Below are 14,406 nucleotides of genomic sequence, written 5' to 3'. Positions count from 1 at the left end.
AGACATGTCTTGTTCATTTGATCTCCCTTCCTGCCACTTGCTTAGCATCACCCTAGGCGCCCAGTCCACACCTGTTGATAGAACAAGTAATCTGTTGTCTTTCAGTATTGGATACCAATGACCGATTTCTGCGAAAAATAACCATTGGGCAGGCCAGCACGGAGAAGGGATATTCCCGGCAGGTAGGTGGCGCTGTCTTCCCGGAAGTGGCCCTGTTTGGGTCACTTACATTGATTCCCTCCCTCTCTGCTTTTTTGCCTCTTCCCTTCCCTTCTCGTCCACCCCCCTGTGGTGGCAGGGGCTCTCCTGCTTCTTCAGGGTGCAGGACTGAGAGAGCTTGGGGGCAGGTGATGCATCTGCATCACCACAGAAGAATAAAAATCTCAGACACTTGAGTTTCATAAACCAAAGAACAACAGCTAGTCATTGGGCTTAACAGCACTGAGTTTTTCAAAGGAGATGGCTTTCTTCCACAGAGAGTATAGAAGAGAAGTGATGACGTCTGCCCTCCTTTTAATGGGTCTCTGAGTGGGTCAGCGGCACTTTGGGAATAGGAATTCATTTCATAATTTCTTAGCCAGGTGCAGCAGGCCTCTGATTTTTTTTTTATAATAAACCTCATATTTTTGGATAGTTTCAGGTTTATTGTCTTTACATATTAAGTCTGTATTAGTGTGGAGGAGGGAAGTAACTTTTATTGTAATAACAAGTCCTCGTACCAAATAGGCTTTGGGACCTTTTGAAATAATAGAAAAGTGAATATGGGGATTGGATCAAGAAGACAAACTAAGCCCATGCATTTGCCTTCCTCCTCCAAGTCCCAGAACTTGGACACAGACAGATTTCAAACAGTTAGACATCTTCAGTTCTGCAGATAAAAAACCATTGCTGACACAAGATGCAGAAATGATAAGAGATAATTTTGACATGATTAAAAATTAAAACGAAAATCTCCAACATAAAAAAGTGACACATATAAAAACATTAAATGATGACAGTAAAGGCCTGGGAGGAGATTTTCATAACACACCTGGCAAAGATCCATGTGCCAAACCAAAAAAGCATCTGGCGGCAAAAGGCAAATTCTGTTCTTACAGTCAGGTCTTCCCTGGCCACCTATGCAAATCCCCAGGCCCCTCTCTCCTTCCCTGCTAGACTTCAACACACATCTGCTTATCATGTTTTTCTCAGCCTCTCCTGCTCCAGTGGGAGTTTCATGAGGACAGGGGCTTTGCCTTTGGTATTCATGGCCATATTCCCTTCGCTTGGGACAGAACTTGGTTACACAGCAGTAATAGCAGGTGTTCGATACGTTTTTCTAAACACATAAATACAATGCAGATACAGGAGAAAAATGCCAGCATGTAAAACTGCAAATGAGAACAGTGAAGTGCTACACACTGCTAGCTGACCAAAACATGCATAGTCAATACTAAGTGTTAATGAGGTTGCAAGGAAACAGAGACTTTGTATAGTGTCAGGGACAGAAGAAGTTGGCAAAGCCTTTTTGGAAAATCATTAGTATTAAGATTTGAAATGATCCAACACTTACCACTTAATGACGAAAATTATTTTGGAAGAGAAAGAGAAGAAATATAAGAAAGAAAAAGAAACAAAGATAAAAACAAACTCTTAAGGATATAAATTGAAGCCTCATTTGTACTGATGAAAATTTGAAACATCCCCAATGTCCATCAGTGGGACATTTACTGCTATTAAATTATTATTAAATTTATTATACAGTAGGACATTTATTATTAAATTATTATTACTATGAATTATTATGAAAATGGAAAGTGGAAAGATGAACCCTGGCACTCATGGCCTCTGAAAACAGGATTAGGAAAGAAGGGAGCAGCAACAAGGGTCTTTATCCTTTGTTCTGCAACTTTCCTCTTGTTTGCTTAGGCTGGGGAGAGGTGGAAGATGAACAGTGACTGTGATGTGTGTACTGTGTGACTGATATTGACAGGCTCCTACGTACTTCAGCACATTCAATTTATAAATCTGACTTACCAGTAAAAAAAAAAAAAAAGTGAGGTTGTTAACTGACTTGCTCAAGATTATATCTCATATTGCTTTAGGTATACTTTAAAGCAAAAAAAGAATCATTTAAAAGATTAGCTACATTTTTTAAAACCATAGGCTATGGAGACTATCTTATGTCAATAAAGGTAGACCTATGTCATCTTTTTATTTTTGGTACCAGCACCAACCACTGAGCCACATCTCCAGCCCTTTTTGTTTTTTATCTTGAGACAGGGTCTCACTAAGTTGCTGAGGCTGGCCTCAAACTTGCAATCCTCCTGCCTCAGCATCCTGAGCCACCAAGATCACAGACATGTGCCACTGCACATGGCTACATCATCATTTTTAATGGTTATACAACATCTCATCTCATAAGTGTACCATAATTGATTCATCCAGTTCTCTCTTGGTGGACATGTAGGGTGTTTACAGTGTTACATAATCCTAAATAAGCTATAGTGAAAATAATATGTATAGCACCCATTCTGTACAATGTGCATGGTACAATTAGTAAAGTGAATAGTAATATTTAAACTGGCCCAATTTGTTTCTTTTATTTTTATTATTATTATTTTGGTATTGCTTAAGTTGCAAAATTTTGAAATTGCAACATACAAATGAAAAACTATATATATATTACAAATTCCTCTTATTTACACAGTTAATGTTGTAAGAGATTCACAGTCTCATGTTTTATATAGGAAAATCAATATTTTACTCATTTTCTTATATGCATGATTTATAATATAATGGTATAGAGTCCTAGATTTCATACAACAAAAAAATCACTTGCATTTGGAATTTGTTATACTGAGAAAGTAATAATTGAGTATGGCTGTATTTGACTTTCAGGTGATGTTTTTTTCACTGAGTCAGTGACTAATGCAATCTTAACCAGGAAGGAGCCAGAAAGCTCCTTATTTTCTTCATTTCCTCACTTGTCAGTGGCGGAAATGGGTAATAAAGGACTTCCTAAGGCAGCCCCACCAGGGCATGGCCATTTTCTCCCTGTTAACTTGCGCTTGTCTGGCTCACAGTCCCCTTGGGAAGAAGAGAATTAAGCTGGAACTCAATGATGTGGTTTTGTCCAGACTTTCTTCGTGTTGGAATCATGAGGGGGCGGCACACATTCCTTGGGTCCCTTTTGGCTCCCCTTGGACTTTACACAACCTGGAGTCGGAGCCAAGACAGAGGAACAGGAAGTCCTAGGAACTTTTCACAGAAAAGACACTGCTCCCTGGCTTTGCTGCTGCTACAGTCAACTCCGTGCCACCTTTTGACAGCTCTGCTGAGCTCTGACTCTGGGAAACTAGTCTCCTGTGCAGCAACCCAGAGGGACCCTCTTCTTTTACCTTCTGTTCCTCATCTCTTTACTGGACACACAAATGTAACCTCCTAGACAGTGGAGGTAGCTAGTCAGCTGTTCATTAATTCAGTCAGCATGCATTGAGCACCTACTGGGTTTCACATATTGTCCTGCCAGAGTGAATCCTTCAGTATGACCCCTGCCTTCATAGCACTTTCAGCCTGGTGGTGGAGACACACGGTAGATGGGTAATGACTTTAAAACTTAATTTCAAGTCTGAGTACAGTAGCCAAACACATGGTGCTGTGAGCAGGTCTAACAGTCCCCATAGCCAAATCCTGGCTCAATAGTACAGTGACAGCGCGGTCATGCCAGGGAGGCTACCCTAGATGCGCCAAGCACAAGACCTTGCGCACTCTGCACACTCAGAAAACTGCTACATGTGTGAGCATGGCCACTGAGGATGGCCTCCAACTTGCTGAAGTCCAATGCCCTGTGGACACAGCCATCCTGATGGCTCTGCAGCTGACCACGACCTTTGCTTTGGCCTATTTAGGCGCAGTTTGACATTGCGGTGGCCAGTGAGATCATGGCAGTGTTGGCCCTGACTGACAGCCTTAAGGACATGAAGGAGAGGCTGGGGAGAATGGTGGTGGCCAGTGACAAAAACGGGCAGCCCGTGACCACAGACGACTTGGTGAGTATGACTCAGAGAGCTCATTGTCCATCCAAACAACGGAGATTCTGGCCGGGCAAAGTGGCCCCACCTGTAATCCCAGCGGATCGGGAGGCTGAGGCAGGAGGATCCTGAGTTCAAAGCCAGCCTCAGCAACAGCAAGGCGCTTAGCATCTCAGTGAGACCCTGTCTCTAAATAAAATACAAAATAGGGCTGGAGATGTGGCTCAGTGGTTGAGTGCCCCTGAGTTCAATCCCTTGTATCTCCCCAAAAAAAGAATGGAGATTCTTCCTCGTGTGATGGGGTGCAGAAAGCTTCTGCACCCAGGTTATTGGCTTCCCAGCTCCACAGTGCTCTCATGAGCATTTATCATGTGACTGCTTGGCTGCAACCAAAACACATCAAATTTACTTCCATTTTTGCAGCTCTTGATCCCTGCTTCTGCCTAGGGTAGGGTGCGGTCATTCCCCTTCGGTTGGGGGCTTATAAAAAATGTACAAAATGTACCTGCCTTTTAAATCGAGGGCAAATCACCTTTCCAAGGCACAGAAGTAAGTGGTTCTGCAGAGGGAAGATAAAGTTAAAACCGGCACATTCTGGCACCAGCCTGCTCCCCAGCTTGTTAACGTTGTGTCTTGGGTTTGGGTTTCATGTTTTAAAAGCACATCTCAGCTTGCTCAACCTTACTCTTCCGACCTTTCTTCTGAGTGGAGCGACGCTTTCTGTAAAGCTCTAATAGTGTCATGGCTCCCTGCTGACTCCTCCTGCCTGTTCCCGTTTGCCCAATCTCCTTTCTCCTGTTCCCCTGCTAACGTGAACCCCAGCGGTGCAGCAGCGGTTTCATTGCCTGCGCCTGTCTCCCAGGGCGTGGGGATGGCCCAGGCCTATTCAACGCCATTCTTGTCCATTGAAGCTTCCCCACATGTGGAGTCACAGACGCGTGGAATTTCAAATACAGACTGACTCTTGAAAAAGAGTTGTGGAAAGAGACAGGCAAAGTAATATTTTATTCATTAATTCCAAGGGCTTAGGGAGTAATTTGAATCTCTTGCCAAAGTGCTTTGATGATTTTGGGGCTACTTTCGAAGAAATGAATCCGAGTGACTTATCTGGTAGATCTTGTCAGGTAGAATACACGTGTTTGCATCAGCAGCCCCGTGGAGTACGTCGTAGAAAACTTACAGAGGGAACCCAAATTCAGGGTGCTGAAAAAATGCCATTTTTTTTTAATTACCAAAAGCTCACCATCTCTAACCAGTTTCTGTATAAATATATTTCTCTGTATTTTTTTAATCTTGGGTAATAACAAATATGTCAGTAGTAGTTTGAATCTTAATCCTCAAATAGTGTTTCTTTAATTTATTTTCAAGAGCACTAAAATACCCCAGATTCAGACCAAATCCAAAGCGTAGCCTTTTACATTTCTTTTGCGTATCTCTTTTGCAAAAAGTGCCTAATTTCTTTAAATTGTGCTTCATCCAGCATTTGATCCTTGGTCATAGGTAGAAAATGGAAGGTGGAGTTTAGGAGCTACTGAAGTTTCTTCCAGATCTTTAATTCTGAGATACCCTGGAAGAGTATGTCCAGGCTCTCCCTACCATGGACACAGGTTGTAGAAGGCCAGTAGAAGGGTCAGCCCCCTTCCTCCCTTAGTCTCTTGATCTGGATTGATGGGGCTGTCACGTCCATGCCAGGATAGCGAACCAAACGCAGGCAAACTCCTGCTCTTCTCCCGCCTGTTCCAAACAGAAGACGAATGTCTGTGAGCCCTTGCCGTCTTCCTGTATTCATAGTGGGTGGTTACATTTCTTATGATATATATTTCCACGGTGAGGAAGAAAATGGATTGGCTTCTTATAAATCTTAAACGATAATTATAAAAATAGAAACTGATCACACAGGAGAGAAACAATGTGTTTGGCGAGAGAAGCAGAGGGAGAAAGTACTGCACTCTGGAGTGGTACGGATTCTCTGGATTCTGGCACCTCGGCGTCATATCAGGGGACGTGGTGAAGTGCTGCTGTGTGTTCTCTGGCGCTGTGCCCAGCAAGGAGTGGCACCTTATTTTTTGTTTTTCTTCAGAGCTACTTCAACAGGCCTTGGCTCACGCGGTTGCCTCACCCCATAACTGCTGACCAGTGTGTTGAAAAAAGCACGATCCTGTCCGGGGTCTTTAGCAAGGAGAGAAGGGATTTTTTTTTTTTTTTCTGGAAAAAGAAATAAATGGTAGCATTTCATTTAAAATAAAATTGTAGACCGGTGACATTCTTGGGCACTTTCCCTGCTAATTCTCAGGCTTCACCCCTGGTTTGCTTCCTTCCTTCTAAAGGGGGCTGGGGGAACGCTTCTAGGGGTGGAAGGAAGCAGCGTCTCTTTGTGTAAAGGTGGCATCAGCTTCACTCTAGAGAGAGGGAACACACATGGAGCCCTTCACCTGTGAGCCAGGAGCCTTTCAGGGGCACCTCCTATGGGTCAGGGCTTACAGGGTGCCCCCAGCCTGGGCTCATAGCCAGTTCCCTTGACCTCTCCTGTTCCCGCTCTGTAATAGCCTGGCTTCACTTCTTATTTCTTCAGGCAATAGTGAAGCCTTTGGTAATGAAAACATAATATGCCTAAATCGCCAAAAAGCACTTGGAGGTGGCTTGAGAGGTCTTTTGCATGGGAAGCCTCTTAAATGCCATCAAGGAGGGTCTGGGAAGATCAAGGACTCCTGTGTCCTCACACTCTTCACATCTCGGGTTGGCTGCCACCCATTCTTGGCCCTGGTCGGGGAGAGGTGGACAGAAGCCGCAGTGCCGTGTCCCCCACAGCCCAGGGGTGAAGGCAGCCTAGGAATGCCCACCTTGAAAGCAGGCTGAGGAGAAACAGCCAAGAGATTCAACATTGCCTGATGGTCTTTTGTCAGTAATCTAAATGATTTTTTTTCTCTCCTGTAGGGGGTGACAGGTGCTTTGACAGTTTTGATGAAAGATGCAATAAAACCAAATCTGATGCAGACCCTGGAAGTAAGTGATTTTCTTTTCATGGGAACTGTTTATAGCATTTACCTTAATTGGACTGCCTGGATGTCACTGTGGAACGTGAGCGTGGCCAGCCACTATGAGCCAGGCAAAGAGCATCCAAAGAACTTCTTGATCACTGGGAAAAAAAAAAAAAGATAAAAGTGAATTTATAGATTCTTAGATATGATTCAAATCTTGGCTTAAGGATCAGAGGGAAACTTGGGAAGCTGATCTCTGCCTTAATTTTCAATAGGTTGCGCAGGTGCATTGGCATGTTGTTTTCTGTTTTGCCTTTGGTTTCTTTCCTTAATTTAATCCTTCATAATCACTGGGTTTTTGATTTTGTGGTTGGTTTGCTTATTTTTTCTCATAGAATTATAAATGCTAAGAAGTGTTTTCTAGGAAAGTGTGCTGTGCTTGCTTGGCTTTTGAACTCTTGTACAAAAATATTGAACTGAATTTTTTGTCCTGTCTTTACCAAACTGAATTTTTTCATAATGAGAGTGTCTATTTGAATCTAGTTTTCCAGTCACTCATCTGGTTTAGCAATTGTCTAATTCCTTCCTCCTAGCTAATTAGACCCCAGGATTTGAACCCAAATAAGAAGGCAGCATGCAGGTCAGGTTGAGCAGAACACAAGTGCGAGGGTGGGCTTGGGGTGGGGAACCTGGTGGTATGGGTAAGTATTTTCACAGACAGCCCTCTGGGGGAGAAAAATCTCTCCTCTGTATCATTTGCCAGTCGCCATGGTGTAAAAATTTCCACCATGGTGATTTCTGGCTCCCTGCAGATGTCACTAGGCTTGAGTTGGGAGAAAATTTGCCTCATCAGTGGTGCAGATGGGGTATTTGTTTTCAAGCTGCAGTGGAAAAGGGAGGTGGAGGTGACCAGAGGGCAAGAATGTTGGGGGTCACAATGGAAACACATCCATTCATTCAGCTGGTATGAAGCTGAGTTTGAATGGACACCCTGCCATTTGCAGCTGTGACCTGGGGCAAGTTATTTAATATCTCAACCTGTTTTCTTCCAGTGCAAATGGGGGCAGGCGCGACAACTAAACAGACAGGGGTACTGTGAAGACTAACTATTTATTTAACACATAACATGGACCAGTTCTTAGCAGGTGCTTGGGACACATCAGGGAACAGTACAGAGTACCTGCCCTCAGAGCCTCCGCCGTGGTGGGCAGGCAGACAGGAGACCTGGAGTAGACACCCGGCCTGTGAGTTGGAGGCAAGGGCTGAAGAAGGAACATCAGAGCGAATGAAGGGGCAGGTGCTGTGGGGTGTGCACCTGTGTGCCTCCTTGCCCACCTGTTCAGTGACACCTGGGATGAATGCAGAGTAGGGTCTGCAGGGGCTGAGGCCTCTCCCCACCTCACCTGAGTCCTCCCTCCCTCTCTCCCGATCATCTCACCAGTGTGCACACATGCCCTGGAGTGGGCTGTTTTAAAACCTAGCAAACCATCCCAGAGCGTCCTGCAATCCTGTATCCACACTCAGCTAAGGGGCAGAGGATTGGAGCAGTCGTATTCCTTACGTCCATGTCTTATCTGACATGGGAGCTTCCACCTCCCCTCACAGCATTTGTCAAGGTCGCCTCTCCCTCCTTCTGACCAAGTCTTCCTATCTCTGTCCTTTTCTTAACTGACCCTCACCAGGCTTGACCCAGCTGCCCACATCCTCCTTCTGAAGCACCCATTTCTCTGACTCCTGGACCTTCTCACTGGCTTTTCTTCTAACTCCTTCTCTGGCTCCTCTGCCCATTCCTGAGCTTTTGAGGACCTGACTCTTGTTCTGAATCTGCTGGACCTGGAATTTCAGACCTGTAGGGACAGTTATAAAGATGGGACCTTTTTCCCACTTGGGTGGGAAAAATGCCTTCCAAACTTAAATAGAAAATAGGACGTTTGATTCCCAGTGTTTTAGTCAGCTTCACATCACTGTGATCAGAAGACCTGACATGAACAACTAGAGGAGGAAAAGTTTATTTTGGCTCGCAATTTCAGAGGTTCTGTCCATGGTCAAGCAACTCCATGGCTTTGGACCTGAGGTCATGCAGATTACAGCAGAAGGGCGTTGTGGATGGAAGCAGCTCAGGACATGGCAACCAGGAAGCAGGGCAGGAGGAGGCGGGAGAAAGTGCTCCACTTACCAGGGACAAAATATAAGCCCCCAAAGCACAGCCCCAGTGACCTACTTTCCCAGCTACACTCCATCTGCCTATAGTTACACCCAGTCAATCATGTCAGTAGATTAATCCACCAGTTAGGTGACAGTGCTCACAATCTAGTCATTTCACCTCTGAACCTTCTTGTATTGTCTAACTCATCAGCTTTTGGGGGATGCTTCATATCTATACTATAACATTCTGCCCCTGGCCCCCAAAAGCTCATGGCCGTCTCACAATGCAAAATGCACTTAGTCCCTTTCCAAGGGTCCTCATAGTCTCAAGAGTCCCAGCATTGCCCAGAAGTCCAAATCCAACATCTCATCTGAGACTCAAGGCAAACTCTTGGTGCTTTCCCCTGTAAAGATCAAAAGCAAGTTCCATATGTCCCATGTGTCATGGCGCACAGTGAACATTTGCATTCCACAAGGGAGAAATAGGGGCATAGAAAGAAAGGATGGGGCCAAAGCTAGAGCAAAACCCAGGCAGGCAAACAAGTCCTGTAGCTCCAAGTCTAGCATCTGGGGCACATGGCATGATGGTCCCTCCAAATGACATGTGTACCTCTGTCTCTGTGGCCTTGCTGGTTGCAGTCCGCAGGGCCTCTCTCTTGGCCTATTGCTGCTTGATTCGGCAACTTTCCTCTGCAGAAGTTCCTCTACACTGGCATCTCTTCATCTTGGGGTCTCCACCGCAGCTTGTCTTCCTTCTCACATCTTTGTGCATCTCTCTCTCAGGGGCTGCCTGCAGCGATGGCAACCTGCCACACTTTGGCCTCCCGGGCCTTCCTTTTTAATCTTGGTGGAAGCCCCCATGACCCCCTAACTCCAGCATCCTACAGAACCAGCACCACGTGGTTGGGATAATCTCCAGTACTCCCTGTTGAACACACTTGATTGTTAGTCCCCTAGCAGTTTATCAAGGGCCACCTCTCCATAGGTTGCCAGAAGATAAGTAGTTGGTAAGCAGCCGACTATTTGAAGTGTCAATCTCATAAAATGTTTGGAAAGTGTGTTATGGAGATAGTTCATAGTTTTTTCATCATGAAAAGCTAAGATAGTTCCTGTTTTACTTTTCTAAGTGTTCTATAGAAAACAAAATACTGAACTCAAAATATTTTTATACCTTTGAATTAGACATAGCTTGTTTTAGACCCTGAATTGAACTCAAGAGTACTGTGTTTTACAGCTACACCCACCATTGAATGTATATGTATCCCTGAGTATGAATGTCTAACAATGCTGTTTTAATAATTTTTTTCATTCAGTCCCCATACTGGGAGTTTCAGAACCAGAGCCTGAGTCTTGATTTAATCATCCATCCCCTGTGTGGCCTTGAAGAATTCCCTTAGCTTCTCTGGGCCTTTAGTTTCTCATGCAAAGAAGAGGTTAGCCTCTTCTTGCATGTGCTCACACATTATCTGGTTCTATAATTTCTAGCTAGAACCACATTTATTTATACAAAACTATAACATGATTTTGCAAAGTGGAGAATAGAAGGGTGGTTCTCAGGGGCTGGAGGGTGAGAGGGAGTGGGAAGATCTTGGCCACACTCTACAAAGTTCCAGTCAGACAGGAGGAATAAGTTCTTAGGATGTGTTGCACAGCAAGGTGACCATAGGTCATAATAATGCATTATATTTTTCAAAGTTGCCCAAAGAATAGGTTTTATATGTACTCACTGATAAATATGTAAGGTGATGGATATGTGATTAGCTTCATAGAAAGTATATTTGCTCGCTATTCATTACTATGAGAAATAGCTGAGATGATCAATGTATAAAGACCAAAGCCCTGTTTGGCTCACAGTTTTAGAGGTTTCAGTCCATGATGTGAGTTTGCCCTGTTGGTTTTGGGGCCTCTGGGGAGACAGCACACCATGGTGAGAGTGCAGGGCAGAGCAGAGCTGCTCACCTCATGGTCAGAACTCAGAGAGAAAGAGGTCAGGGTCCCACAATCCCTTCAAGGAGACTCTACCCATGACTGTAAACTTCTGGTAGGCCCTTAGAGTGCCAAGTTGGACACCAAGCCTTTAACCCATGGGCCTTTGGGGGACTTTCCAAAGCCTAACTGCAGTATCGTTCTACTGTGTGTATCAAAATATCACAGTGTGCCCCATAAAGACATAAAACTGCTGTCAATTAAAAATAAAATTTCTAAATACAAAATGCTTTTGCAATTTTGTAGATTAGTTATGTAACTTAGAAAATAAGAAAGATTCGACAGTATAAAAGTCCTTTCCTACTTTAAGTTGTATTAGATCTGGTTGGAGTGGTCGTCCCAGGAAAAGCAATGTTTATGCTGATTCGATCATACCCTGTCACCTGTGTCCCCTGGAGACCAGGGCCCTAGTGCTTCTCAGACAGATGGCTGTGGTGAGGTTGCAGTCTGTAGAGGGAGGCCAGCTGCCCATCCAAGGATGGAGCCTGTGACCTTGTCCTTATTAAATTTGGCCAACTTCTCTAGTTAACCATAGGCAACAATGTACTCAGACCAGCAAGAATAGGAGGTGATGGGGACTTTTGGGTCTTTATAAAAATGCATTTTTCAGAGCACTTAAAGGTCTTATCTAGCTGGGCACAGTGGCACACAACTATAACCCCAGCCTCAGGAGGCTGAGGCACAAGGATCCCAAATTCAAGACCAATACAGGCAATTTAACGAGATGCTGTCTCAAAAATAAAAGGAGCTGGGGAGGTAGCTCAGTGGTAGAATATTACTGGGTTCAATCCCCAGTACCACACATAAAAAAAAAAAAAAAAGTAGAAAAAAGAGAAAAGGAAAAGAAAAAAAGGTTTATCTAGATAGAAGTGAGCAATTGTGGATTATTAGGTGGAGATGACGGCAGTAAGCCTACATACTTATCCATAAACCTGTACACCTGGGTTTTATAGCCCTGGCTTTGTTTCACATACGGTGCTGTGCGCTTCTTGGGGCCCTATCTCATTTTCCCTCCTGGGAACATCATGAGGAAAAATAGAGAAATAGGGAATCACTTAATGGTTTTGAGGAACTCTCTCTTATTCTCAGAGATGATTTTTCTCTCTCTAACCTTCTTCCTGCTGTTGTTCAGTGTCCTCAGCTTTGAACTGTGTTCTGCCAACAGCCCGTCGCGGTTCATGGGAATTTTCCATGGCTCTCAGCCCCCAGCCTCCCACATTGCTCCCTGCCTTCCCCGGTGTCAGCAGAGGGGCAGCCTGTATTTTCACAGGTGGAGCGAAGCTATCATATGCACAGACCATCAGGGCCCTGGCTGGGCTCAGAGTAAAACCCGAACACTTTAATGCACAAGGATAAATTCTTTATCAATAAAGGAAAATAAAATAATTTAAAATGAATATATTAACAGATTTTGTCTTAAATAATTAAAATCTAAAATTTTTGGTGAAACCCTTTTTTATTGTCTTTTTTACTCTGACATTTTTACTATGAGTGCAATTTTTCTTTACTTCAGTTATCTTAGTAGTTACTGTGTTTCGAACATAGATGATTAAACCGTGAGAAAGGCTTAACAGAACTTTTAAAAATCAGAAAACAACTTTACTATGAAAATACAAGCAGCCTAAACTTAATCTTTATGTAGGTGGCCTACAGTGATTCCCACCACTCATTAATTGTATTGATTTTTTTTTTTTTTTTAACGCTTACTTTAGATTTCTCTTGAGTTGACTAATTTCTTAACTGGAAAAAATTTAAAAGTCTCTTAGTTCATTAGAGTTTTATTTTATTCTTTCAAAAAATACGATGCAGAGCAGTGTGAAGTAAGGTAAACTGTTAATTTCCTGTTCACTGAGACAGCTAACACTAGCTTATCAAAATTATAGTAGGAAGTGGCTGTATTATAGCTTTCTGCCCCTGGTTCAGCATTAAATGTAGAGTAACTGTGTTCTAGAATACATTAGAAATTTGGTCTTTTGAGTGAATCGGGGTTGTAACTCATTTTTGAAAGATTTTGTGCATTGAAGATAACAATGTAAAAAAAGACAGAATGACTTGAATCATTAAAGCACCTAACAGTCCGTCCCACCTTGTGTTCCTCAAATTGATCTTGGTTCCCTTCTTCCATTTGCCTTCGGGGGTCTCACCTTGTTCTCCTCTGCAGGGGACACCTGTGTTTGTGCATGCCGGCCCCTTTGCTAACATCGCCCACGGCAACTCTTCAGTGTTAGCTGACAAAATTGCCCTGAAACTGGTTGGTGAAGAAGGATTCGTAGGTAAATCGTTGCTTTTCAATTTTGTTGTTGTAAAATGTTGATGTTGAAAGATAACGACTGGGAAATCTGTCCTTGAAGACCCACTTTTCATAGTGATCTCAGAGTTGGAAAAGCCTACATAGTAAAATCATGTCGTGGTTGAACTGTAGGTTCTGAGGTCTCCTACGCATGCATTTGAATATACGCTCTAACGCTTGTCAAGTGAGTGACCTTAGGCACATTGTAAGTGACACAGAGCCTGAATTTTCTCTTCCGAAAAACGGTGCTAACTACCATTTCTGTCAAATTCATAGGGTCAGATGGGTGACTAAATAATGTCATTTAGTTTCCATAAGCCTATAAAGTTTGATAGAAACTTAATGAGGTTATTTAGCCATGCAACAAATGTTTGTTGAGAACCTACCAGGTACAAAGCATGCTGCTCAGAGCTGGGATCCAGAGGTAAGCAAAGCAGACCTAGCCACTGCCCTCATGGCGTGTACTGTGAACCTACTGTAGTAACAGTAGGACCAACACATTGAAATTGCTCTTTTCCTGGAATCCTGGTGTGTTTTTGTGACCTAACAACGAGGAGATAGATGCCCAACCAGTAGCCTTTGGAGTTTGATCCAAGAGGTCTGCAGACTTTTTGTCCTTAAGGGGCACCTGCTATAGTTTGCCCAGGCAGTGCCAGCCCCAGTCCCCACCATGATAGTAAGGCTGTGAGAAAAGAAAACAAACTAGTATTCATGGACAGGCACTCAATCTGACATATGAGGAGTTAATTGGCAAGTGTGCACATGGCAGCCAGTAAGTCTCCTTCACCACGTATGGGACCTGGATGGAGTATAGCAGGTGCTTCATTCACACTTAACCATAGGCCTTATCTCAACTCAGAAGAGAGGTATTTTACTATTACCAAAAAAAAAAAAAAAAGTCTGCTGGACAGAAAAACTAACTTTGCACTTTTAAGTTCCGACACCATTAAGTTCATTCAGGGTCAAGACTTGTTTTAAGAATTCTTTAGAGATA

The 14,406-nt window shown here is 43.6% G+C and overlaps 1 protein-coding gene across 1 annotated transcript in view; it reads left to right on the top strand.

Annotated features, from left to right (window-relative positions):
- Window positions 1-14,406, top strand: part of Mthfd1l (methylenetetrahydrofolate dehydrogenase (NADP+ dependent) 1 like) — a 189,341-nt gene that overhangs the window by 63,479 nt on the left and 111,456 nt on the right. Inside the window, exons 17-20 of the mRNA XM_027939442.3 lie at window positions 106-182; window positions 3,891-4,031; window positions 6,948-7,016; window positions 13,284-13,395. Of these exons, the coding sequence (XP_027795243.2) occupies window positions 106-182; window positions 3,891-4,031; window positions 6,948-7,016; window positions 13,284-13,395 (399 nt within the window). The remainder of the gene's footprint in view (window positions 1-105; window positions 183-3,890; window positions 4,032-6,947; window positions 7,017-13,283; window positions 13,396-14,406) is intronic.

This window comes from Marmota flaviventris, chromosome 6, assembly GCF_047511675.1.
Source record: "Marmota flaviventris isolate mMarFla1 chromosome 6, mMarFla1.hap1, whole genome shotgun sequence".
NCBI classification, from domain to species: domain Eukaryota; kingdom Metazoa; phylum Chordata; class Mammalia; order Rodentia; family Sciuridae; genus Marmota; species Marmota flaviventris.
This window is presented reverse-complemented; position numbering and strand designations above follow the sequence as displayed.